Genomic DNA, 27,305 nt, shown 5'->3' with positions numbered 1-27,305 from the left:
TATCTAAGCGAAAATAGTATAAAGCATTTATATGATATATAACATATTTATATGATATATAACAGTCATACTGCGGGATTTCAATATGTCTTTTAATCGAATTATCTGTGATAATTCATAATTAATTAACAATAATATTTTTCACCTTTTTAATTATTTTTTTTGTTTCCATCGAAATTTACGAATTTGATGCTTAGAAATTAATATGTAACAAAATTGTATGAAATGTTGCAGTGTTAAAGATTATTCATTATACATTATCAACTTTAAACATCGAACAATGTATCATATATTGTCAAACAAACATTCTCATTCAATATCAAAAGGTTATTTTATATTATCACGAATCTCTGACAAAATCAACTTTTATATCTTAAACAATCTCTTGTTGTTTTGTAAGATATAGTTATACAAAACTGAATAGATTATTCCTCTTAATAACGAATTTCAGGGCTGATACTTCATACTCTTTAAGGGGCTCTGGCTCAGCTTGATATCCAATATAATAAAAAACGAAACATAACTCTCCGCTTGGAGATGTTGTGACTCGTGAAAACAGACTGACAATTATGTGCAGTACTAGTAAAACTTTGACCGATCATTTTCTCATTTTCTGGCCTGATTAAGTTGATAATTAGAGGCCAGAAGATATTTCAAATTATTAATACCCAAAATGCATTAGATATGTTAAACGTTAATTATTTTGGTTGATCATTGTGTGAGAAATTTCTGATTAAAAAGGGCCTATAAATTCGGAAATTCAATAAACTAACAACAGTCTTGTTCGCGAGAGAAAGATAAGTTAACAGTTTGACTTTAATTCGCCTCATTAAAAACTCTTTTTTTCTATTCAACTTACTTTCTAGAATTAAAAGTTGTGGACCCATGAAAAATTTACCAACTATGCTTCTAAAGCTAAAGATCGTTCCCTTAAAAAACCCAGTATCTAAGGAAGAGGAACAGTAAGACAAGCCCCACTCCTGCTGCGATGTATTTCCATTGTTGGGCATTTATGTTCAGTTGGTGTGATTCTTTCTTGTACTGCCGGGACATCATCGACAGATTGTTGGCTTTGTTATCCAAAACTGAAAGTAAATTAATATTAAAATTGCAAGAATTATGAAACGTTTTGACTTGTGGAATCAGTGTTTGGCACATTATTATAATTTGCCAGTTTCATCGAATATAATATAGAAATGGTTGTCTGAAATGAAATTAAAAAGCCGTCAAAGTTATATAAAATTTCAATTTTCATTAACTGCCATGGCAGGAGAAACTCAATTCCCATCCCCGAATATAGGAAGTGTCTTGCATCCGAATCTACCGCTTTTGGACCCAGGAGCAGTCACTAGTCAGCAGGGGCTTCAATCTTAATCGCAGCATGGCTTAAGTAGGTTAAGCAACGTGGCTGGTGATATGTAAGGTAATCCACGTTACAGGGGTGTATTCCATGAATCAGGGTAGTTATTACATTATTAGTGAGAGCAATTGGTATTCAAAGAATTTACTCTGTCTTTGCACAGTGCACCGCCCCTATCACTCAAATTTGCCACGACATTAATAATGATGCTGCAAAATGCGTGCGCGCTCAGCAATGCGCGTATATAAATTGCCTCCAAAGCGCGATGTTTAAGATAAAATAGACGATGTTCGCTAGTATTGTGGCGCTTTAAAGACAGGGATCAGGTCCCAAGCAAAGCAAGAACGAAACAAATTCTGGTGCCACGATGAAGAGGAAAGCAACTGGATGGCAGAGAAAATTCAAGAATAGCCGTCAGGCAAGTAAGGTTGCCTGATAATCTCCGCGGTCAAGATCAGTGCGCAATTCACACCATATAAGTTATAACAGGGATTGGCTAGTTAGAGGCGGTCCGTGTAGGCCTTACACTGTGCTTTCAGCAATACTCATATATAAGATGACGTGGGATCGGTCAAGCTAGGATGCCATTATTGCCAGTTGAGATTGAAGAGGCGTCCGGTGATAAACGATGAAACTCTCGAATTAGCAAACAAATTTAGGAAGGAGCAAGCAGAAATCGTCAAGTAGCCAGCTGCAGTTTTTATAAATTTTAAAAATTCTTCATTCTCTTTCGTTGCTTAATCGTACCTTTACTTTTCACTTTTTGACAAATTTAAATTTGAAAAACCATGAAAATAACGACATTTGCAGTAATATGGTGTTTTTTTGCAACAACACTTGTTACTCTCAGCAAACTTGGCATCATCCAATTATCTGAACATCAAGGTTAAAGCTTACTTCAACATATCACAACATTTTACTTTATGTTTATGCTTACATGCATTATAAAATATAAGATTATATCGTTTTACTGAAAAGCAGATATATAAATTCTGACATTTATTACACACTTTAAAATATACTCATTTGACTGAAAATCAATTGATGCTTCAGAATTAGAGAAGATGCCATACGAAGAGTTTAATGAGCTTATAAAGAAAGCGTGTAGGATAAACGATCGCAGTAACATGAAGAGACATACATGTTTGCTAGAATTATTTATCAAACACAGAGACGAGGGATTGACTGTTGAACTATATGATGCTTTCGCCAAATGGGACAGTAAGTTTTTGATTAAACTATCATATCTCTGGCACTATTGGAAATAAAACGTAAAATTGTGAATTTTTTGTTTATTTATGATATTATACGTTTGCCCAGTTAAATCGTCTTAAGGCTAAAATAAGACTAGGAGTATACAACCTTTCAGGAGAGATGTCAGAAAAATACGAAGTACTGAATCATGATGACTCATACACCATGAGTCACGAGATGATGAACTTCCGGATGCAATATTCTTATAGACACTACGTGAAGCCGATAATTATCAAAGCAAATAACATGGCAGTAAGGAATGCAGCCCATTCCTTAATTCTTGCTATTGTCATATGTGTTTTGGCTGTGGTCATATGGAGGTAAGCTGGAACAGCTCACTACTTCCCAATCTGTATAATATACATAGATTAGAGACACAAACTTAGTGCAAATTAATATGTTTCTAGTCTCTCTGTAAAGGTAAACTATTATTTAACAGGTTAACCGAGCCAGATGATTACACCATGCCCCTGCCAAACTTCTTCGAAACATCTACAACCCAAAGAAGATCCTATCTGTTCGTCAGACTCCAACAATATTTCCACGGACCTAATGCTCTGACTCTGCCTGCACATGGAGCTGAGAGAATGAAAATCCACTAAAATACACTGTGGGTAGACCTAGATTACTGGCTGATACCGGCTGTTATAATACTGGCTGTTATAATACTGGCTGTTATAACACTGGCTGTTATAACACTGGCTGATATAATACTGGCTTTTATAATACTGGCTATTATTCGATCAGACCGACAACAAATTATATGACTTTTTATATTTTGTTTTTGTGAGTGATATTAATTGTATGTATTCCTCTTCTACAACTTTTCTCATAGCAAAGCCCTGACTTTCAAGTGTTTGCTTCCTCTTCAAACATAATTGCTGAAAACAAAACATATTTTAATCAGGAACAGAGTGCCTATGTATATTAATTGCTTAATTTAAAACAACCTATAAACTTAGGCCCCCCCACCCAAACTTACCACTAAGATTTTCACCGCGCTGTATCACATCCTCGATGTTCTGTACCATTATCCTCTGTACATCCGCTAACTCGTTGTTTATTTTACTGAGCTGTTTGGGCGATCTGCTGTCCGTGTAGGATTTCATTAACTTCCTAATGGTGGTCTCTGAAAACGTGTACAGTGAGATTTAACGGTGTAGTAAAGCAAAGTGTATTTAGTATACATTATGTTTATTTGCATTATATTCAAATTATGATTTAATTAATTGGAAGTACAGATTTTTAATAATTTTCACTGTTCATTAGAATATGCGCTCATTATAATAATATGTACTTAGAATATTAGACTAAGCACTAGAGTTAATTTAAGATGGCGGACTACAACCTAAATCAAAATTTAATCGGAGGATTATACCTATACTTCTATTTTTAGTATGAACTTTATATTACTGATAAGATATCTTGATAAGAGATAACATACCAAATTCGATAAAAGTGTAAGGTCGGGATGCTTGTCCTATCTGAGCAGCATATCGTTCCAGGAAACTCTGTGCCAACTCAGCTAAGTAATTAAATGCTAGCTTCTTCGAGAAGTTACTCTGACAAATAATTAGAAAACACACTCCTGAGGGAAAGGATTACCAATTTAGTAACGTTGGGGAAAGTTAAGAGATGCGGTAAATGCGGTAAATCAAAGAACTTGGTTTTACTGATAAATAGATACAAATTTGATCTGATATACATTTAAATCACCCTTTAAGAAAACACATTTATTAAGATGAAATATAAAAATACTGACCTTGTTCTATCTGATAGTGTATTAACATTGGTCCACTTTCCAGTGTACATCTAGAGGGGGAATTAGGGGAGAGTTTTCTGAACAGCTGTTTTGCTTGGTTCTGGTAAACTTGGAGGTTCTGCTCTTTCTGAAGAAATTAAAAAGTTAAGGCACTTTTTCTCTTTTTTAGGGCACTGTTGAGTCCATATAATATGCTTATAAATAATATAGTTGGAAAAGCGTTTACTTATCTCTAATCATACAATACCACAATTTCGGTAAAATAAAATGTTTACTGATTTTATTGTATGGCTCAACACAGAAAAACAGGGTACTGCACTAGTGGTGTAGGGAACACTGTGTTTCATACACAGTTCGCGCATAATTGTACAGACTATTGGTTACAATAAAGGTGGGCTAGAAACAAGGAATGTTAAAGTAGTTATAAATAGCTGTGAAATATGATTTGGAAATCCGTCTTCAATCTGTGAACAAAGGCCCGAAAGTAAACAAGTTATAATTTGTACTGTTATCACTCTACGATCGTGTGTACCAAGTATCATGTGTAATTTTTTTTTGAATTTTTTAAAAAACTTGATTGTGATTTTTGATTTTGATTGGTCAATACCGGAAACTGATTGGTCAATCTCTGTCACGTGTCCCCACACCAATATTCAGATCTATATAATATTCTTTATGTGTATCTTGTTCAAGCTTAAATGAAAATTATGATAAATTTACTTCACAGCGTACACAGTTCTCAATATTACCCTTAAGGCCACAGGGGGGGGGGGGGGGGGGGGGGGGGGGGGTCCGAGGTCAATTTTGAGATTTTGAGATATGTTGTAGAGCTCGATCTAAATTTTCAAATGCTTTTGTCCTTACCGAAAACAAAGTTTCCTATTTTAAGATATCGCGCGTTGAATTTTGAGGTTTACCTGTAATTCTATTGTAAATGAAAACTTTAAATGAAATTGTGTTCAAAATCTATCTTCTTTTTCAGTTTATGACTTAGAACCTTGTAACTTGGCAACAATGTTCTTCAAGGTATTTTGAGTTTTTGTTATGTAACGATTTATGATATCTTGCTCCAAAGCTGAGATATGAGGTTAACCATGAGTGCGGGTTACAAAATTTAAAATGGTTAACCTCATAAAAAGAGTTAGGAGCAAAATTACAACAATCGTTACATAACAAACTTTTAAATTTATGTCAGGAACATAAGTTCCAAATTTGAGGTGAAATGGATAAAAGCTCTAGGAGAAGATAGGTTTTTGAGGTGGTAAATAAAATGTTCAGGAGAGTCAAAAGACTGATTCTGAGAAAATATGTTAACCTCAATTTTCCAACAAATAAAGGACATATAATAGTTCTGTTCACATTGGATGGCCAATTGATACCCATTGATAAGTTTAACTTGTGATGAGAGCAACAAAATGTTAAGAACTGGTTATTTGTGAGGTTAACTGATTAAAAAGGCAATAGTTAACCTCAATTTTACGACAAACTAGGCGCTCTGGGGGGCTAAGGGTGGTGTGCAAGCGTCAGATAGTACGTGGTCTGCCAACTGGCAAAAAACGTTTTTTCGACCTCGGACCCCCCCCTGTGGCCTTAATAGCACTGTGCAGTTAAAAGGTACAGCAGGGTGTCAGAATTATTGGCGTGTTTGAAATTTTTATGTGTATTTTATGACAAAATCAATATTTTTCCCTTCCGTCGTGATTATCGACGAAATTTAACTTCCTTCGGACTTCGTTTTTAGACAGAACTGTAGTACGAAGGATTATCTCTCGAAAGATCAAGACTCCATAGGAAACTGACCCTCAGAAGTTAAGTAATGATCGTTTCTAAAAGCTTGGGTAAGCTAAAATTTTTGCAAAATTGTCTACGCGCCAATAATTATGACACCCTGCTGTACACTGCGAGCTGTGAAATGATAAGTACTGCAATAATGTGTCCACTTACTTCATTACTGTTATCAATAGAGGCACTCAAAGGTAATCCATCAGTGACTCTGGCTAACAATGTTAATAGAACCATTCTACCTGAGGGAGTTGACAAATTATGATGATGAGCAAATTTCCGAGCTTCTATAAAAGTATAAACTTGGTACGATCACGAAATTATTTCTGAGCCTAAGATGGCAAATCGGAATGATGTGAATTTAGCATACAAAATTACTGAGAAGCATTACATAATCAATACAGTTCTTCGAAATAAAACTGATCAACTTCTAATGGTTATATGGAACGGAAATTAAATGTAAGAATTGGAGAATTCAAATACCAACGTTTAAAGCTACTTAAATTTGCAATAATTTAAATGACGTTTTTTAACTTTGGTAGAAGGGAAGTGTTCATTACAGTGCTCACAAGTAACGATCGTCTTTGTATCTTTGCAAGTTCTTTCCCCTTTTCTATTCCTCTTATTCACAAGCTTCTTTATATCAACTGTAGATATATCTTCATCTACAATCTCTGATTTAACTTCAATATCAACCTCCTTGCAAGTTTTTTGCAAGTGTTTTGTAAGGGAACGATTATAAGCGAATGTTTTGAGGCATCTGGAACAAGAGTAATAGGTATTAACAACTTCACAGGCAGTGTCCTGACAGTGTTTTACAAAGTCAACCTTCCGAGTCGCTTTGAATGAGCATTTCGAGCATTTATATGTGAAGTGTTTTGGTAAATGCTTTTCCAACGATTCTTTGTCTGAGAACTTCATTCTACAATGAGAGCAGATAAATGTTTTAGGTTTGAAGTGAACTCTAATCTTGTGTTCTTTTAAACCCTTCAAATACTGAAAAGAACTGTCACAGTATTCACATACAAATAGGCGTTCTCCAGTGTGCTTTCTCGTGTGTAATGAAAGACAGTATTTGTAAAGAAAATGCCTTTGACATACATTGCAGGAATACTGTTTTACTGAATCATCTGGTACAATGTTGTGTTTACTGAGCTTGTGACGGATCATCGATCTTTCATACTTGGTTTTGAACCCACATTCAGAACAATCACTGGCAGTCTTACCACTTTTATAGTGCTGCAATCTCATGTGCTTTTTCATTTGCAGCCAACTTTTTGTTTCAAATTTACATTTACGGCATTTCAATGAAGAGTAATTTCCTGAATGGTATATTCGCATGTGTTCCTTTAAACTACGAGAATGAAGATAGACCTTATGGCAGATAGTACAGGAGTAAAGTTCTAAAATGTGCTCATTCTTGTAATGATTTCTCAAACGACAGGAGGTTATGGTTTTGAAAGCACACTTCTTACATTTGTAAAAGTAATCTCCAGTCCCTGAGGGCCCACTGGTTAGAGCAGCTCCATCTGGAGAACCTACAGGGGATTTAAAATCATGAGTTGATGCAATTGTTTGAAGAGACCCCTTTATCTCCAAGTTTTCACATCGGTTTTTGTCACCACCGGTCATTATAATTATGTCTTGAATATTTTGTACACCAGTTTTACACTCAAGTTCATATTTTATGGCAGCCTTGTTGTTAACTAGTTCTTGGTCAGATGCAGATGTAATAGGAATGGTAAAACTCTTCAAGTTTCCAAAGCTGTTTGTATGATATGAAACACTTTCCTCATCACTGATCTGTTCCTGTTTTAACAACTGATTTTTCACTTCCATATTGTTCTCACTAGTTTGATCCTCATTAATCATGTTTATTTCATACCTGCGATAAAAAAAGGAGTTTGAGGAATGACTTGAGAACAATGACTTATGATAAAATGGGGGCAATATCAAAGGCACCAGGATCATAAAGAGGGTAGCAGCCAAAATATCAGATAAAATTAATACATTCAATCAAATCAAGTAATACAATTGGTAGAGCTGAGTACAATACATAGGTAACAGAAATTGTCTATTGCTACTTTATTTCAGAGCCTAAGATGGCAAATCGGAATGATCTGAATTTAGCATAAAAAATTACTGAGTAGCATTATATAATCAATATAGTTCTTCGAAATAAAACTGATCAACTTCTAATGGTTATATGGAACGGAAATTAACTGCAGCAATTGGAGAATTCAAATACTCACGTTTAAAGTTACTTGAATTTGCAATAATTTAAATGACGTTTTTTAACTTTGGTAGAAGGGAAGTGTTCATTACAGTGCTCACAAGTAGCGATCTTCTTTGTCTCTTTACAAATTCCTACCCCTTTTTTATTCCTCTTATTCACAAGCTTCTTTACATCAACTGTAGATAGATCTTCATCTACAATCTCTGTTTTAACTTTAATATCAACCTCCTTGCAAGTTCTTTGCAAGTGTCTTTTCAGGGAAGAATTACAAGTGAATGATTTGAGGCATCTGGAACAAGAGTAGTAGGTATTAACAACTTCACAGGCAGTGTCTTGACAGTGTTTTACAAAGTCAACCTTCCGAGTCGCTTTGAATGAGCATTTCGAGCATTTATAATTGAAGTGTTTTGAGAAATGCTTTTCCAATGATTCTTTGTCTGAGAACTTCTTTCTACAATAAGAGCAGATAAAAGTTTTAGGTTTGAAGTGAACTCTAATCTTGTGTTCTTTTAAAGTTCTCAAATGTTGAACAGAATGGTCACAGTATTCACATACAAATAGGCGTTCTCCAGTGTGCTTTCTCATGTGTACTGAAAGAATGCATTTGTAAAGAAACGGCTTTTGGCATACATTGCAGGAATACAGTTTTACTGAATCATCTGGTAAAATGTTGTGTTTACAGAGCTTGTGGTAGATCATCGATTTTTCATACTTGGTTTTGAACCCACATTCAGAACAATCACTGACAGGCTTACCACTTCTATGACAGTGCTGCAATTTCATGTGCTTTTTCATTTGCAGCCAACTTTTTGTTTCAAATTTACATCTACGGCATTTCAATGTAGAGTGATTTCCTGAATGGTATATTTGCATGTGATCCTTTAAACCACGAGAATGATGACAGACCTTATAGCAGAAAGTACAGGAGTAAAGTTCTAAAATGTGCTCATTCTTGTAATGATTTCTCAAACGACAGGAGGTTATGGTTTTGAAAGCACACTTCTTACATTTGTAAAAGTAATCTCCAGTCCCTGAGGGCCCACTGATTAGAGCAGCTCCATCTAGAGAACCTACAGGGGATTTAAAATCATGAGTTGATGCAATCGTTTGAAGAGACCCCTTTATCTCCAAGTTTTCACATTGATTTTTGTCACCACCAGTCATTATAATTATGTCATGAATATTTTGTACACCAGTTTTACACTCAAGTTCATACTTTATGGTAGCCTTGTTGTTAACTAGTTCTTGGTCAGATGCAGATGTAATAGGAATGGTAAAACTCTTCAAGTTTTCAAAGCTGTTTGTATGATATGAAACACTTTCCTCATCACTGATCTGTTCCTGTTTTAACAACTGATTTTTCACTTCCATATTGTTCTCACTAGTTTGATCCTCATTAATCATGTTTATTTCATACCTGCGATAAAAAAAGGAGTTTGAGGAATGACTTGAGAACAAAGACTTATGATAAAATGGGGGCAATATCAAAGGCACCAAGATCATAAAGCAGGTAGCTGCCAAAATATTAGATAAAATGAATACATTAAATCAAATCAAGTGATACAATTGGCAGAGTACCATACATAGGTAACACAAATTATGGTCGATTGCTACTTTATTTCGGAGCTTAAGATGGCAAATCGGTATGATGTGAAGTTAGCATACAAAATTACTGAGTAGCATTATAATCAATACAGTTCTTCGAAATAAAACTGATCAACTTCTAAAGGTTATATGAAACAGAAATTAACTGTAGGAATTGGAGAATTCAAATACTAACGTTTACAGCTACTTGAATTTGCAATAATTTAAATGACGTTTTTTAACTTTGGTAGAAGGGAAGTGTTCATTACAGTGCTCACAAGTAACGATCGTATTTGTCTCTTTGCAAATTCCTTCCCCTTTTTTATTCCTCTTATTCACAAGCTTCTTTACATCAACTTCATCTACAATCTCTGATTTAACCTGTACCTCCTTGCAAGTTCTTTGCAAGTGTCTTGTAAGGGAACGATTATGAGCGAATGATTTGAGGCATCTGGAACAAGAATAATAGGTATTAACAACTTCACAGGCAGTGTCCTGACAGTGTTTTACAAAGTCAACCTTCCGAGTCGCTTTGAATGAGCATTTCGAGCATTTATATGTGAAGTGTTTTGGGAAATGCTTTTCCAACGATTCTTTGTCTGAGAACTTCATACCACAATGAGAGCAGATAAATGTTTTAGGTTTGAAGTGAGCTCTAATCTTGTGTTCTTTTAAACACTTCAAATACTGAAAAGAATTGTCACAGTATTCACATACAAATAGGCGTTCTCCAGTGTGCTTTCTCATGTGTACTGAAAGAAAGTATTTGTAAAGAAAAGGCCTTTGGCATACATTGCAGGAATACACTTTTACTGAATCATCTGGTAAAATGTTGTGTTGAGTGAGCTTGTGACGGATCATCGATCTTTCATACTTGGTTTTGAACCCACATTCAGAACAATCACTAACAGTCTTACCACTTCTATAGTGCTGCAATCTCATGTGCTTTTTCATTGGAAGCCAACTTTTTGTTTCAAATTTACATCTACGGCATTTCAATGTAGAGTGATTTCCTGAATGGTATATTCGCATGTGCTCTTTTAAACCAGGAGAATGATGACAGAACTTATGACAGAAAGTACAGGAGTAAAGTTCTAAAATGTGCTCATTCTTGTAATGATTTCTCAAACGACAGGAGGTTATGGTTTTGAAAGCACACTTCTTACATTTGTAAAAGTAATCTCCAGTCCCTGAGTGCCCACTGGTTAGAGCAGCTCCATCAGGAGAACCTACAGGGGATTTAAAATCATGAGTTGATGCAATTGTTTGAAGAGACCCCTTTATCTCCAAGTTTTCACATTGATTTTTGTCACCACCAGTCATTATAATTATGTCATGAATATTTTGTACACCAGTTTTACACTCAAGTTCATACTTTATGGTAGCCTTGTTGTTAACTAGTTCTTGGTCAGATGCAGATGTAATAGGAATGGTAAAACTCTTCAAGTTTTCAAAGCTGTTTGTATGATATGAAACACTTTCCTCATCACTGATCTGTTCCTGTTTTAACAACTGATTTATAAGTTCCATATTGTTCTCACTAGTTTGATCCTCATTAATCATGTTTGTTTCATACCTGCGATAAAAAAAGGAGTTTGAGGAATGACTTGAGAACAAAGACTTATGATAAAATGGGGGCAATATCAAAGGCACCAAGATCATAAAGCAGGTAGCAGCCAAAATATCAGATAAAATTAATACATTCAATCAAATCAAGTGATACAATTGGCAGAGTACAATACATAGGTAACACAAATGGTCGATTGCTACTTTATTTTGGAGCCTAAGATGGCAAATCGGAATGATGTGAAGTTAGCATACAAAATTACTGAGTAGCAATATAATCAATACAGTTCTTCGAAATAAAACTGATCAACTTCTAAAGGTTATATGAAACAGAAATTAACTGTAGGAATTGGAGAATTCAAATACTAACGTTTACAGCTACTTGAATTTGCAATAATTTAAATGACGTTTTTTAACTTTGGTAGAAGGGAAGTGTTCATTACAGTGCTCACAAGTAACGATCGTCTTTGTCTCTTTGCAAATTTCTTCCCCTTTTTTATTCCTCTTATTCACAAGCTTCTTTACATCAACTGTAGATAGATCTTCATCTACAATCTCTGATTTAACTTTAATATCAACCTCCTTGCAAGTTCTTTGCAAGTGTCTTGTAAGGGAACGATTATGAGCGAATGATTTGAGGCATCTGGAACAAGAATAATAGGTATTAACAACTTCACAGGCAGTGTCCTGACAGTGTTTTACAAAGTCAACCTTCCGAGTCGCTTTGAATGAGCATTTCGAGCATTTATATGTGAAGTGTTTTAGGAAATGCTTTTCCAATGATTCTTTGTCTGAGAACTTCATACTACAATGAGAGCAGATAAATGTTTTAGGTTTGAAGTGAGCTCTAATCTTGTGTTCTTTTAAACACTTCAAATACTGAAAAGAATTGTCACAGTATTCACATACAAATAGGCGTTCTCCAGTGTGCTTTCTCATGTGTACTGAAAGAAAGTATTTGTAAAGAAAAGGCCTTTGGCATACATTGCAGGAATACACTTTTACTGAATCATCTGGTAAAATGTTGTGTTTACTGAGCTTGTGACGGATCATCGATCTTTCATACTTGGTTTTGAACCCACATTCAGAACAATCACTGACAGGCTTACCACTTCTATAGTGCTGCAATCTCATGTGCTTTTTCATTTGCAGCCAACTTTTTGTTTCAAATTTACATTTACGGCATTTCAGTGTAGAGTGATTTCCTGAATGGTATATTCGCATGTGATCCTTTAAACCACGAGAATGACGATAGACCTTATGGCAGATAGTACAGGAGTAAAGTTCTAAAATGTGCTCATTCTTGTAATGATTTCTCAAACGATAGGAGGATATGGTTTTAAAAGCACACTTCTTACATTTGTAAAAGTAATCTCCAGTCCCTGAGGGCGCACTGGTTAGAGCAGCTCCATCTGGAGAACCTACAGGGGATTTAAAATCATGAGTTGATGCAATCGTTTGAAGAGACCCCTTTATCTCCAAGTTTTCAAATTGATTTTTGTCACCGCCAGTCATTATAATTATGTCTTGAATATTTTGTACACCAGTTTTACACTCAAGTTCATACTTTATGGTAGCCTTGTTGTTAACTAGTTCTTGGTCAGATGCAGATGTAATAGGAATGATAAAACTCTTCAAGTTTTCAAAGCTGTTTGTATTATACGAAACACTTTCCTCATCACTGATCTGTTCTTGTTTTAACAACTGATTTTTCATTTCCATATTGTTCTCACTAGTTTGATCCTCATTAATCATGTTTGTTTCATACTTGCAATAAAAAAGGAGTATGAGGAATGACTCGAGGAAATGACTTATGATAAAATGGGGGCAATATCAAAGGTACCAAGATCATAAAGAGGGTAACAGCCAAAATATTAGATAAAATGAATACAAGAAATCAAATCAAGTGATAAAATTGGCAGAGTACAATACATAGGTAACAGAAATCGTCTATTGTTTCTTTTTTCTTTTTTTTTCTTTTTTTCTTTTTTTTCTTCGTTTGAAATCACAGTAATATCATCATTTGTCAAGTGCTACCCAGAATGTCAAAGCTATGTAGGTGTAACACCGTGACCAAGAGAAACAAATTTAGAGAAACAAATTTGAATTTTGATCTTTATTACAGATTAAACATATCATATATAACCATAAAAGCCGCGCGTCGGCTGATTGCTTCAACTTGGATTGGTAGTAATTTCAGTTTACAGAAGCTGAAGGACGGCAGCTCAAAAGCCCCAGTGAACCATCGGAAAGATCAAGGACTCGAGTGCCAATAGTGGCTTTTTCGAACCCATTTTCGCCGATTTGCTGTGGCCCAGATGAGCCGCGCCCTGCTGCTTAACGGCACATGGTGGTTTTTGTTTAAATACTTATTTAAATTTAAGCGATAATTCATTTGGTGGTTTACAGTTTTTGAATCATGTTCATCATTTATTTTTCGTTCAATTATCACGTTTTTACAATTCAGTCATACCATGCATAGTCAACATTGTTGAGGCAACCAGCTTCCGCAGTTCAATAATTGGAGACCGAAAAATATAAATTGATCGAAATTTACAATTCATCGTTATCAAATATAGTCAATAATATTCTTGATTCCATTTAGTACATAATAAGTTGGTTTTATTCTCTTGCAACACTACTGCACAACAAAAACTGCGCCTGTCCACCAGCAACAGCGCAGTCATAGGTGTGCAGCCAAAGCTAGGCCACACACCCATGGCCGCGCCGGTTAAACAACTCTATATTCAATCGTTATATTAGGAAATTTTAGTTAATTCTTTGATCACTCTTCAGTGCCGGTGGGCAGGCGCCCCGCATAGTTGGCTTTCCAAATTTACAGTCTCAAGAAAGCCGATACGGTAATCGAGTCCCGGAGCAGAACACACATTTAGAAAATTGAAAAATTAAAATTAAAATTAAAATAACAAATTAGAAATTAAAAATTAAAAATTACATGACTACGAGAGTCCAGACAGGCGACAAACACACAAACCGGACAAAGAGTTATGTCAATAGTCATATATGATTCTTCAGATGTAATGAAATTAGGAGAACAAGTTGTAAATTTTGGTATTTATTAATAACAATCAAAACGTGCGTTGGTTGATCCAATGGTTTAAAATGAACATTATATCATAGCTCATCTTAGTTCAAATTCGAATGAATGAATTAATCAAGTAACATCTTGATCAGTAAATGACTAGCTTAGTATACCAGCATCAGACAGCGGCCGTGTTACCTGGGGACCTCAGGCTATCATGTTTATAAACATAGAGATTCGGCGGAATGACAGGCTGAGCGTGTAGGGCGTAGGCCCAGTAACGGCCGTGTACCTTTTTCTTTTTTTTTTTTTTTTTTTTTTCTTTTTTTTTTTTTATTTTTTTTTTTTTATTTTTTTTTTAATTTTTTTTATTTTTTTTTATTTTTTTTTATACCTTTTTCGACTCCACAGAGTCCCTGGTGGACTTTTACCTGGGGACCCCAGGCTATTATGTTCATAAACATAATAAAGATTCGGCGGAATGACAGGCTGAGCGCCGCCCAGTAAAGTGGACTTTTGTTTACTTTTGTTAATAATCGGACCAATCTTTCTTTCTCGAAACCCTTACCCTACTGTAATTTATTATAGTATTAAGATAAAGCAAAAGTGAAGTTATTACTACGAAATAGATTTATACCAAATTGTTTATGATATTTACTAACCGTGTTGATGGTTTCAGATTTTTTATGTTGTAAGTATTTTTTTTTTTTTTTTTATTTTTTTTTTTTTTTTTTTTTTTTTTTTTTTTTAAATGAGGAACCTGCCAAACCCCAGGACACCAGGAGGATACCACCGGCAAAGCGGCTAATAGTACCCTCCGGTCTGTGTTGTACCGAAGAAGCTGAGTTAATCGATCAAGACTCGGCTTGCCAGCCAAGAGGCAAAATCTGAGCGGCACCAAGGGTTCAGAGAGTGTCATTTCAGCTTCTCCGGTGCTGGATGCCCTGGGGTTTCACATGCGCCGTAGCAAAATAAATATAAAAACACACGCACACAATTTTTTTTATTCTTTTAGATAATACGTCGAATAAAGTCAGTGGATATAGAGTAATAAAATGCACATAAGATGGAGAGAAAAAGGAGAGATACTATTGGTTTTAAATATGACTCTATATCAATACTAGTAGTGGAGATAACTCCACTGGCTACAACTTGTGAAATAAAGGGTAAAGGTAAGGCACGGCTGTAATTTCGAGAGAATAAATAAACAAGAGTGTATAGTGGATCCAGAACTTTGGGTATAAAATGGTCATCAAGGTATAACGTCTTTAAGACACCGTATAATATCCGGTTTTTCACCTAATAAGAAAAGCTTAAGATGTTTAAGATATCGCTCCCAGAATAGGGGTTCCTTGTTCTGGAAACTCCTTCCAATAAACCAACAGCAAACCGAATTTATGAAGTTAACACTTTTATCTCTGTGATTTAAGCAAATCAAATAGTGGCGATATGGGTCGTCATAGTTTGCGTCAATATTCGATCTAATAAACAGATTTACTCCCTGTAGGAAAGAGCTTGTGGCTGGACAGTCAATAAATATGTGAGAGATAGTTTCGAGGTTGTGATTACATAACGAGCAATTTGGACTATCTTTTTCAATCTTCATTTTATATCTCATGTACCGACAAGTACTAATCCGGTGAAGGAGCTTATATTGGTACTGAATAAGTTTGAAGTTATTTGAGAAAGAAGTAAAAATATCCGTAAAAATACTAATCCAATCAATATCCGTTAAGGAGAGGTTAGCACTCCAGTTCCTCATTGGAGGAAGGGTGCTGGGATCTAAACGCTTAGACATGGTATCTCTAATGTTTCTACCTTTGATAGTGAGAGGAGTATCTCTAGAGTTGGGGGTATTCCTACCTCCCCAAAAGCGAAGTGAAAGTTGGGTATCGATAAATGTAATGTTACTTGTAAACGTATCGGTATTATTAAATCGACGTATTCCCAATTTTATACTCGCATATTGAGTCGAAGAGATTATACTACTTGTTTGGCCCCACTTTCTCAGAAATTGCTGAAAACTTAAGAGGTTACCTTCCTCTGAAACGAAATCAGAAAGATAGATGATATTTCTATCAATAAGAATATCGTTCCAGAGCTTGGAGCCAATGTCCGTTATTACGTCGCTTCCCCACACACAGTGGTTGACTGTACTCTTACTTGACTGTGAAGAAATAGACTTCCAAAGCTTATAATGGCGAAGAAGGTTAAAGGTAAAACCAGTATTCTTTAATGTGAGACAGTTTTCTATACACACAGTTGGTATATTTGGGTGTAAAAGCTGATTGATGATAATATTTTTCCAGGCATGTTGGAAATTAGGATCGATAACTTTTCCTATAAGTGACACTTTTAAACCTATAATAAAATCGTTAGTATAGAAGAGACCTAGACCCCCACATTCACGAAGAGAAGTAACAATATCACGTTTCAACTTATCCCTCTTACAACCCCACAAGAAGTGAAATATCATAGTGTCTATTTTACTGATGGTGTTAGTATCAGGAGTTTCTAGTGGTATGATAAGGTAAGTGAACTGGGAAAGAATAAGAGATTTAATAATTGTACACTTTCCTATCAGAGTTAAGTCTCTCTTACTCCAGGTGTTGATAGCGGTGCTGGCGTTACTAAGTTTACTGTGGTAGTTCATTTTGCAGAGATCAGCTCCACTAGACGTGTTGTCGAACTTGACTCCTAATGCTGTAAACTCGTTAGCTACCATGTCTTCCCCGTATGTACTGGTAAGGTAATTTCGAAGACTAGTGTTGTCTCTGGTAGCTCCTAAAGGTATGCACTTAGTTTTACTGATGTTGGGCTTACAGCCTGAGTGCTGACCGAACAGGTTGAGCTCTAGGATAACTGCATCTACGCAAGCCTGGGAGGGATCCAGGTACAGATCCGTGTCATCAGCAAACAGACTCATGAGTATGTCGATACCATTAATAATAATAAATAATAATAAATACAACTTTTATAAACCGCCTTATAGCTAAATCATATAACTCGATATAATTTAATCCTGGAGATAAACTCCAGTGCTTTCTAAAGCGGCTCTTACATTAACTGAGCTTAGTTTAATTGAAAATTAGACATGACAAGTTCATTTTACCTATGTAAATGCAAAATCAATCAAATGCTAGAGGCCTTTAATATAAGGGTTATACTGTAGCTTATTACTAAGTACCTGGGACACTAGGAGGAAAAGAATTGGGGAAAGGGGGCTCCCCTGATGGACGCCACGAAGTATGTGAACAGGGCTGCTAAGGTGTCCGTTAACGTTAGCGTAACTCATACCAGCGTGAAATGCCACTCTCACCAAGTTGATTAAATAATTTCCAAACCCCATACCTTCCAAGACACTGAAAAGAAACTTATGTTCGACCGAGTCGAAAGCCCGTTGGAGGTCGACCTGCATAATCATACCAGTATCCTCTTGGTTCTCATGGTAATGTTCTAAGGTTAGATACATTAAGATCAGATTATCGCTGGTACTCTTCCCTTTTTGAAACCCGGATTGGGCTGTACTAATAAGTGTTGGAAGTGAACTTAAGATCCTATTTTTTATAATATGAGTGAATATCTTATAGTCTACATTCAAAAGGGTGATTGGTCGCCAGTTCTTTATATAGTTTAACTCAATGGGGGTTTTAGGTTTCGGGATAAGTGTTATAATTCCTAGACGTTGTGAAGGTGACATAACCCCATTATCAACCGACTCTAAAAAGGAGTTAAATAGGATATTCTTAATGTCCTCCCAGAATACTTTGTAGAATTCAGCAGTGAGGCCGTCCCACCCTGGAGATTTATTTTTCTTAAATTTACTGATAATACTATCCATCTCCAGGAGGGAAATTGGCCTATCTAACCTATCAGCGTTCTCCTGATCAATAGTATCTAGGTTACTGGAATTAATATAATCGGTTATTTCATGCTCGTTTGGATTCGTAGAGCTAAAGATGTCCTGATAAAAGTTAACTACGTGCTCAGAAATATCCTGCTGTGTGCGTAGTACACTCTGATCGCTGTTAATAAGTTTGGTAATAGACTTTTTTTTAGCTCTACTTTTCTCCAGCCCGAAGAAATATTTGGTGGACCTTTCACCCTCCTCTGTCCACTGAATCCTAGACCTGGTCATGGCCCCGTTAACCTCAGCTTTAATGATACCATCAAGCTGGGATTCCAAGTCATACAATTTTTTGCGCAGATCATCTTTCTGCATAAAATCAGTTATCTTTTTAACCTCTTCAATATCAGAGGATATTTTTTTCTTTTTTGCAACTTTTTCTTTCTTTTCTTTTTTTCCGAATCTGATCGCAAAATCTTTAATTTTCATTTTAATCACGTCCCAGAGTCCCGAGTACGAATCAAAATTACTGTCAGCAGTTTCATTGATAATCTCCCGTACATTACTCAAAAACGACTCATTATTTAGATGGCTATTATTAAGTTTCCAATATCCTATTCCACGTTTAATGGGGGAACCCTGTAGAGATAATGAAATGTAGCTGTGATCAGATCGAAAACCATGACTAATATCTGCGTTACAGACCGGATAATTAACCAGACTATCATCTATAAGGAAGAAATCTAGGCGTGTTTGGGTTTTGTGCTGTTTATTTACGTGAGTATAAACACGCTCATTACCCCTACTAAGACGGAAGATATCACTGATGCCATGATCAGCGGTCACCTGGTTCAAATATTGCTGACGCTTAGTATTACTGTGGGAACTATTACCACCATATTTATCAAGATTATTATTTAAGATAGTATTCCAGTCCCCAGCCAAGATACGATAATCATCCCTTGTACGTCCTAGAGTTTCCAGGAACAAGTTCTCTACAACATAAGTATCATTGCTATTAGGACAATAGACGTTTACCAAGCAATACTTGATGGAATCCTTCTCAATTTCTAACAGTGATACACGTCCCTGTGTGATGATCCTGTGACTGCAAATTTTAATATTAGAATTGGGTTTGACCAGGAATGTAACCCCAGTGGACTTAGAGGTACCATGATTGAAATAAATATCTCCCCCCCAGATTGTCCTCCAGAAGTCTTCCGTTTCAACTACAGAGTGAGATTCTTGTACCATAATAATATCTTCTGGTTTAGCTAGTAGCCAACCAAGAACCGATCTACGTTTCTCGGGGTTTCCGAGGCCATTGCAATTGAAAGAACCTACCCTAAGACTGGCTCCTACACTGTCATTTTCTGACATTGTAAATTCTGAAATTAGCCGCCGCTCTAAAGTTATTTTCGCTAAGTTCGTGACGAGTAAAGCTAGTATTGAGTCTAGTACCGTTTCTCCCAATATTGCAAAGAATGACGTAGTAGTTATTGTACAATGACAAAAAAACAAAATGATAAAAACACACGCAATCACACATCTTATTACTAGTAGATGTATGAATCATTAAACAAGAAATTGCTGAAATAACGCTGCTATAGCCCATATAGTAAATGTATTTTATACGCTTAAACAAGTCCTAGAAATCCCGTGATGGGGCGTCCCCCTAATACTATAAGCTTCTAAGCTGATACTCTCCAATATAGAAGTCAGAGGGAAATCAATCTGGCTAGAAAGGCTCAAGTGGCTGGATGTGAGAGGTGAAAGGTGAACCTGACCTCGCCACCACCTGGCCCAAGCCCACACACCATCACCCAACAACAAACCCCCCCCCATCAACCTACACCACACCGCCTGACCAGCCCGGCCCAACCCCTGAACCTGGTGCCTGCTGTGAATGAACCCGGACATGGTGACGAGTGTATGAGCCGGCAAGATGGTGCAGTGAAGCTGCTAAGAGAAGAGGTTTGTGAGCGGGCAAGATAAACCCTGATAAAGGTGGGTAATGTGTCGTACGACATGATGAAAAAACTAATAAATGGCACATTGTAAACTGCTATGAAGTTATTAGATTTGGAAATATACCGATCAGTCGATGAGTAGTATAATACCTTAATACTAGGTAGTCACGAGATATCGCAAAAATTGTGGGGGGACAGAAGCTCCTAAATTAAGTAAAAATTATAACGTTACACTGCGTACTAGGAAAAGGAAGATGCTACTCAGAATTAAGCTTTGTAAAGTGGTTTATAATTTAGAACACAACACTCTGACCGTGGGATAGAGTGAGATATACCGTTCATCCTCTTCCTCTGTTGGAGTTCCGTCCTCTGCGAGTTCCCCCTCCCCGTCCTCTGTGGTAGCTATTTCCACCTCTGTCATTCTGAGATCCTTGTTCAGCATCCATCTGCTCTTCTCCTCCTGCTCTAATCCTGGGTCTAGGGCTCGTGTTACTTTTCACTCTCCTGGAATTTGGGAGGTCATGACGGGCACGTAAAGCATACTTTATCCTACTAAAATACAACTTTAAACCACTGGTATTTAGATGAAGGGGGTCTTCAGTACCCATTGCAAGTCCAGTTTTCAGAGATCCATCATTGCCATAAAGACTTTGGTATCAATGTAGGTTAATCGAATGTGGGAGTTACACATAGTCTTGATAAAATGATTATATAACTTAACTTTTGAGTTAGTCTCACTACCAGGCGTGCAGATAGGAAGGACTCCAGGGAGGAGGACGTGAATCTCGGGGCGTTTCTTCAGCAGAGCTGCAACGTAGGTGAAGGTGTTCTCCACCAGCTCCTCGGGTTTGCTGCCTTGCTGTCTGAGGTCGTTTGTCCCTACTGCAATCACGACATCTGAAACGTTCTCGAACTCTTGGGAATCTGGGTTAGTGAGGTTGGAGAGTGTTGGGCAGTGAACACTGGACCCTGGAAGTGCGGGACCGAGTGTTCCTTTGCCGTCCCCAAACTTGATCTTACCTGAGGAGTTGGAATCACCTAAAAGTTTTACGGAAACTCGGTCAGATCCTGTGGGACTCCACTTCCACTCCTCTCGATCCTCTCTACCCTCACTCCCAACTGACTCAAGCTCTCTGACTCTCTGTTCAAGGTTCGACTCGCTCTGCTCGATCTGCACTACACGCTCTCTAAGTTGAGTTACAGAACTAATATTCGTATTGGAATGCTCTTCAAGAGCTGATAAACGTTTATTAATATCTTGAAGTTGAGGATTAATCTCACTTAGATGTTGATCAAATTTACTGTGCAAGCTAACAATAAGAGATTTTAAATCCGTAAGTTCGGACGGGTTATCACTTGCTTTATCAACATCAAAACGAATACTGGACTGAAAGTTGTGAGTAACTGGCATTTTAGCCGGAGGTTCTTTGCCAGATTCACTAGTTATACTATCAGAACTATTTGCACTTGAATTTAGTGCACGTTTAATAGATTCACTTTGAGAGAAAGCACTGTCAGAAGAAAAGTAAGAATCAATACGAGGAGTATCGTCAATTTTAGAAAATGTGAATATCGATTTTGAACCCATCAGATAACAGATAAATCTCAAATGTGACAGTTAAATTGACTAATTAATGGAATGTCAAAACAGGTAACCGTTGATAGATCGTAGATTAATAGCAAGGTTGATAGAAGCACTATTAAGAATATGTAACACTAATGTACGGGATGTACGGAATATTCCAGAAAATGTATAGCTATAAGGTAAAGGTGGCTTGAGCAGCGCAATTCTATAAGTTAGCTAATCTAAGAGATAAGAAAAGACCAACATATAGATAATTGTAAATCAGCACTGTGTTGTAAGTATTTTAATGTGAAGCGTTTACTCCTCCCCACAGCAAGACATTTAGACTAGATTGTAGATTAATGATAATAATTGTCAAATGACGTTATTATATATATTATATAACAGTTATAAACATGTTCAATGTAGTAGAGCGATTTCAAGAGTAGTGGTCCACAGTACAGGGGTCCAAAAAAGCCGTACAGGCACTTGGGTCCTTATCCTTGTTACTAGTCTCAATTGGATTCAGTTTACACAAAACATAAACATTCAGACGTACACATTGACGCGATATTTATTGAAAAGCAACAAGTATAAAATGCAAAAAAGAACTTTGTCAATATAGACAGTTTAGATTTGAACTTGGAGCCGCAAGGCCAAGGGTGATTTTCAAAACTTTGAGTTGTTTGAGGGTTTAGTTTTTCTTTTTATATAGGGTCATTGTGACATTATTGTAAGAATTGATGCTTGTAGGGGCTGGAGTACGCTTATTTACTCGAGCGTACTAAATCACTCTACAGTCGATCTTCGATGCGGGACATGCGGGACATAGATCTATATAGGGGGTACCCGGGGTACGAGTTAACGAACAGTGTTCGTGTCCTTCCACAACCCCCTGTTACCTGTGTTTCTGTCGGGGTAGCCTAATTCATCCGTTAGAATCGCAGAGTTAGCGGAGCTCATGATATCTCGCGACGTATGCTGCATGAACGGTGCAAGACTTGCGCCGTTTGTTTCAGCATCCAGTTGCGAGTGCTTGCCCATCGAAAACATGATTAGTGATTGTGGATTTTATTGATATTACTGATTATCCATCATATTCAGTATTAATGTTATCCATTATTTATCTATTGACATCCTCCAGTCTCCAAAACGAGGTGTGAAGGTAAATTAACTTTGAGCCTTGTTTTGGCGACTGCTTAATCGATGGGCAAGTAGGTATTTGTTTTTTAGCAGTGTTGAACATTGAAACAATTATAAAATGTTTATTTTTATCTTATATAACCAATAACGTACAATATGAATGACATATGCTATAGTGACGTAACATATATAGTGCAAAGAATTAGTAACTTGCGAGATGTGATTTAATGATAATCGACGTTAACATTTTGCAGTTTACAGTTGCACAATGTTGGGGTCGATTGTTACTAACATTTATCTGAATTTAATACAGTACATGTCACATATAAATTGGGTAGCTGAATGAAACTCGTGCCTCAAAATTTTCCGTTATTAGCATTGCAGTGTCCACGCCCTATACTGCGTTAACGACCGAAATTTTCCCAATATGCAATTATTATTTTGCTTCTAAAATTCTCTGATAATTAATAATATATCGTGACATGTAATTGTAAGATAACAAACCTCACGCGCGCGGCGCTTACAACTGCACCAGAGAATCTCTCAGCAATGTGTGGCTGTCTGCGCGGCGGGCTGTGTATTGTGTATATAGCTGAATTTAAATTTAGATTTATTTGTAAATGTATAATAATATTAAATATGTATTGATTGTTTTGTGGTAAATAAAAATTTTGTTTTAAAAATTTTGTTTTACTTCTAAAAAGGCCCCCGACAGTTGAAACCAACTTCAATCGATGTATTTTCGGACGCTGATTCTGGATTCCGAATCACCGGGCCCCCCATGACATAGGGTTAAAATGCTCCCCTGACGAGATATAGGCGAAAAACTGTCTCGATCACGTGATATGACCGTATAAGGAAGTTAGTCTAATTTCTCGTTAGGGTTAGGGTTTCAGCATATGCTTTTGTTAAGGATTGGGTTAGGGTTAGGGTTGGGATCAGATAAGAGGGTTAGGGTTTCGAATAGTCGTTCAAGGCCAGCGAGAGAACGGGTTGAAAAAGTCACGTGACAGTCGAGTGTAGAGTGATTAATTATCATCCTTATTTACTATTTCATATTTATAGATAAATGAAATGTTGCACTGTAAATATTTAGAATTGACGATATATTATGATCTAAAAGTAACTTTTATGAAGCAGCTGCTTTGGATTTAGCCTTAGTGCTTAGGTAAGATTATAATTTATTTTAAAAACCACGGATAGTTTTAAATTTAATTTGTCGTATAACTAAAAACAAGTTAATCCTGTTTTCATGAATGCGCGGCTTTGACGGCCAGCTTTTGAATTACATACATACAATTGAACTTTAAATAGAAATGCGGATATATTGAAATTTAGAATTTTCAAAACGGAGGCTTATAAATATTATTTTATTGTGATTGTAAAAAAAAGGATAAAATGTTAAATCTGTTTCACTAAAAAATTGTTTCACTATTGTTTTTCAAATTGTTGCTATAATTGATTTAAATAAAAAATTTGTTGTTTTCTTGAAAAAAATTTGTTGTTTTCTTGACTTACACAGTTTCAAGAGCGATTCAAATGATATGATTTTAAATGCATATCAGGGCCAGATGGCCTGTAGGCAGCTTTTGCGAAATAATAATAGTTCTCAAAATACATATTCAATATTGTATTCTTGCGAAAAATTTTCAGACAATTTGCTTCCAGAGAGACACCTTTGCAAACACCTTTGTGAAATGCAAGGATGTGCAGACTGAACCAGTTCTTCTTCCAGTTGATGGTCTAGAGCTGCCAAAGGGAACAGTCCTAGGAGATAGATAAGACCAAGCTAGGCTGGACATTTCTGCAAGATCGATTTGGAATGCTTCAGAGAGGGCATTTTTTGATGTAAGGGTATTCCATGCCCCTGTCCCCTCCAATGCAAGCAAATCGATCCCAGCAATGTACCAGTCCCATGAAAATGAGAAAAGACGGTGTTACAATGCAAGGGTCCTGGAAGTAGAGAAAGGAAGCTTCACGCCGTTAGTTTTCTCAACGTCTGGTGGAATGGGTGGTGAAGCTGAAAGACTAGTAAAGAAGCTGGCTAGTAAGATGGAATACCACACAGGGCAGAGGTACTCAGATGCTTTGGGATACATTAGGAAGCGCCTTCGTTTCGAAATCTTAAGAACGACGGTTATTTCTCTCCGGGGAGACAGAGGGGCGAGAAAGAACTTTGTCAATATAGACAGTTTAGATTTGAACTTGGAGCCGCAAGGCCAAGGGTGATTTTCAAAATATTGAATTTTTGAAGGGTTATTTTTATATAGGGTCATTGTGACATTATGTGTATACTGTTTGAAACAATTTAAAATTTGCTTCCAGCATTCAAATCTAGCAATGTGAAATGATAACTCCAGCAATATGCTGTTGTTTTTTCTAAGGAATGAATTTTAGCAATGAGGAATGTAGATTTGGACTGCAAGGGGCAACGATCGTGCAGTTAGACTATACTGTAGATAGGATAGGTCAAATGTTAACGGGTGATACTCGTAAAATATCTGTTCCATATATTGGACCGTCGACGAGTCCAACTCAAAACCTACAAGTCAAATGAGGCCAAAAAAACTTGGCCCCTTTTTGTCCCTAGCCCAGATTTATGGGGGGGGGGGGGGGAGCCGAGGGGGGGGGGAGGGGGATGAGGGGTGGCGGTCACTTCCCTGCCCCCATCTCCCTACACCCCTGCTATGGATTGTAATCTTGTTGTGAAAAAGTCTTTACTTTACGTGATCAACAATCATAGTGGCATAATGTTGCATGTTAGACAATACGCCAATAGAATCTCTGAAAGTAAAAGTAAAGTAAAGTAAAAGTAATAAGTTGTTTTGATGTTACTAGGTCCTAGTATTTATTCCTATTGTCTTAAAGTTTTAAGAGAACTCTCCTTCAGTGGCGTAACGAAGCGCCCCGTTGACCCCGCTGTGCAGGGGGGCGCCGTCTTAGGGGGGCGCCAAATCGTCGTTTGAATGTGCGTCAATTTCGAAAACTTAACTAAAGTACTAGCAAAACTGCGCGTTTTGCTCTAGATACACACTTTTTTAGAGATTTTACCGGCGTATCCTCTAAAATCACCTAATTTGTTCAATTTTAGGGAGGGGCACCAAAAGGGGAGGGGGCGCCGACAGGGGGGTGCCTTTCCGGCGGGGGGGGGGGGGGGGGGGGGGGGGGGCCAACAGGCAACGTTACGCCACTGCTCTCCTTAAATTATTTTAATGCAGTCACTCAGATAAGTTTATATCAGGACACTTCAACAAAGACACATACTCTGCCCACAATAAGGGGCCATAATTGTTTCAATTATGTAACTGTATAGAATTATTATTATTATTATTAAAAGTAAAGTATTTAAGTAAAATTTGTTACATCACATCATCACAAATGTCTACAAAATATCATCATACTGTGAAAAAAAGTGTGTTTCTAGAACAAAACATGCAGTTTTGCTAGTTATACCTTAGTTAAGTTTTCCAAAATTGTCCCACATTATTTGATTATTTGTTTAATTGAAAATTGAACTGGGACATGACGGTCTATCATATGGTTCAATAAATAAAATTATCCATTCACAATAATGATTTTTGGAGTATTATATATATATATATTATATCTCTCTTCGCTTATGTGTAATTGTATTGCACAAGTAATTATTGATCATGCGCCCTGAAAATCGAGTCTAAACTTATTTCAATTATATATTACTTTTGAGTAAACATTGGCTGGTACTACGGACCAGTCCCCCAATCAATCAATCTAGGGGTCAATTAAAAAATCAATCAAACCGAATTTTGAGATAGACCGTAGAAATTTTTTTATTCGATTTTAAAAATCTTGGACCTAATTTTTGGACGATTCTTCCAAGTCGAAGATTTTCAAAATCAAAAAAAAAATTCTAAAGCCTATCTCGAAATTCGGCTAAATGATCCCTAGAACACATCCTGAATGTTTCAGCGTGATCGCTCAAAAAAGGTAGAAGATAGAAAAAAAGATGAAAATCGCTCGCACATAAGCGCTGACCTTTGATTGGCAATAATTTTGGCTAGGAATGATATTTTTAATTTTAAGCTAAAGTTTAAAATACCACTATATTTACACCATTCACCAGATAATATGAATTCACGATCATATCCTGGAAATTAAAAGTTAGCAGATGTTTCTTGGTTTTGGTCGTCACTATGACAACTGAAACATTAAATT

General features: G+C 36.5%; 4 protein-coding genes across 12 annotated transcripts in view; 2 read left to right on the top strand and 2 right to left on the bottom strand.

Moving 5' to 3' along the window:
• LOC134820586 (uncharacterized) overlaps positions 1-27,305 on the top strand; it is a 100,933-nt gene that overhangs the window by 7,533 nt on the left and 66,095 nt on the right. The window lies entirely within an intron of this gene.
• Positions 217-9,884, bottom strand: LOC134820467 (vesicle-trafficking protein SEC22b-B-like). The gene is made up of 5 exons (XM_063830853.1): positions 6,321-9,884; positions 4,377-4,503; positions 4,059-4,202; positions 3,597-3,743; positions 217-1,085 (listed from the first exon to the last, which is right to left on the bottom strand). The coding sequence occupies exons 1-5, from the start codon at positions 6,393-6,395 to the stop codon at positions 931-933; spliced, it is 648 nt and encodes a 215-aa protein (XP_063686923.1). The 5' UTR covers positions 6,396-9,884; the 3' UTR covers positions 217-930.
• On the top strand, positions 2,092-3,414 carry LOC134820468 (uncharacterized). The gene is made up of 4 exons (XM_063830854.1): positions 2,092-2,245; positions 2,414-2,581; positions 2,730-2,934; positions 3,054-3,414. Exons 1-4 carry the CDS (start codon positions 2,149-2,151, stop codon positions 3,214-3,216), a joined length of 633 nt encoding a protein of 210 aa, XP_063686924.1. The 5' UTR covers positions 2,092-2,148; the 3' UTR covers positions 3,217-3,414.
• Positions 6,587-8,129, bottom strand: LOC134820466 (zinc finger protein 37-like). Its single transcript, XM_063830852.1, has one exon. The coding sequence runs from the start codon at positions 8,127-8,129 to the stop codon at positions 6,654-6,656; it is 1,476 nt and encodes a 491-aa protein (XP_063686922.1). The 3' UTR covers positions 6,587-6,653.

Source organism: Bolinopsis microptera, chromosome 9 (assembly GCF_026151205.1).
Source record: "Bolinopsis microptera isolate Bmic1 chromosome 9, MBARI_Bmic_1.0, whole genome shotgun sequence".
Lineage (NCBI taxonomy): Eukaryota > Metazoa > Ctenophora > Tentaculata > Lobata > Bolinopsidae > Bolinopsis > Bolinopsis microptera.
Note: the sequence above shows the minus strand (reverse complement) of the source record. Positions and strands in the feature narration are given on the sequence as shown.

Bases quoted from the DNA above. Each gene is read 5' to 3' on its own strand.
- LOC134820468 (XM_063830854.1), top strand. From the start codon at position 2,149: ATGAAAATAACGACATTTGCAGTAATATGGTGTTTTTTTGCAACAACA. The intron at 2,582-2,729 runs GTAAGTTTTTGA...ACAACCTTTCAG, and splicing joins TGCTTTCGCCAAATGGGACA to GAGAGATGTCAGAAAAATAC. The intron at 2,935-3,053 runs GTAAGCTGGAAC...ATTATTTAACAG, and splicing joins TTGGCTGTGGTCATATGGAG to GTTAACCGAGCCAGATGATT.
- LOC134820467 (XM_063830853.1), bottom strand. From the start codon at position 6,395: ATGGTTCTATTAACATTGTTAGCCAGAGTCACTGATGGATTACCTTTG. The intron at 4,203-4,376 runs GTCAGTATTTTT...CCTTTCCCTCAG, and splicing joins ACACTATCAGATAGAACAAG to GAGTGTGTTTTCTAATTATT. The intron at 3,744-4,058 runs GTATGTTATCTC...ACACGTTTTCAG, and splicing joins TTACACTTTTATCGAATTTG to AGACCACCATTAGGAAGTTA.
- LOC134820466 (XM_063830852.1), bottom strand. From the start codon at position 8,129: ATGATCCTGGTGCCTTTGATATTGCCCCCATTTTATCATAAGTCATTG.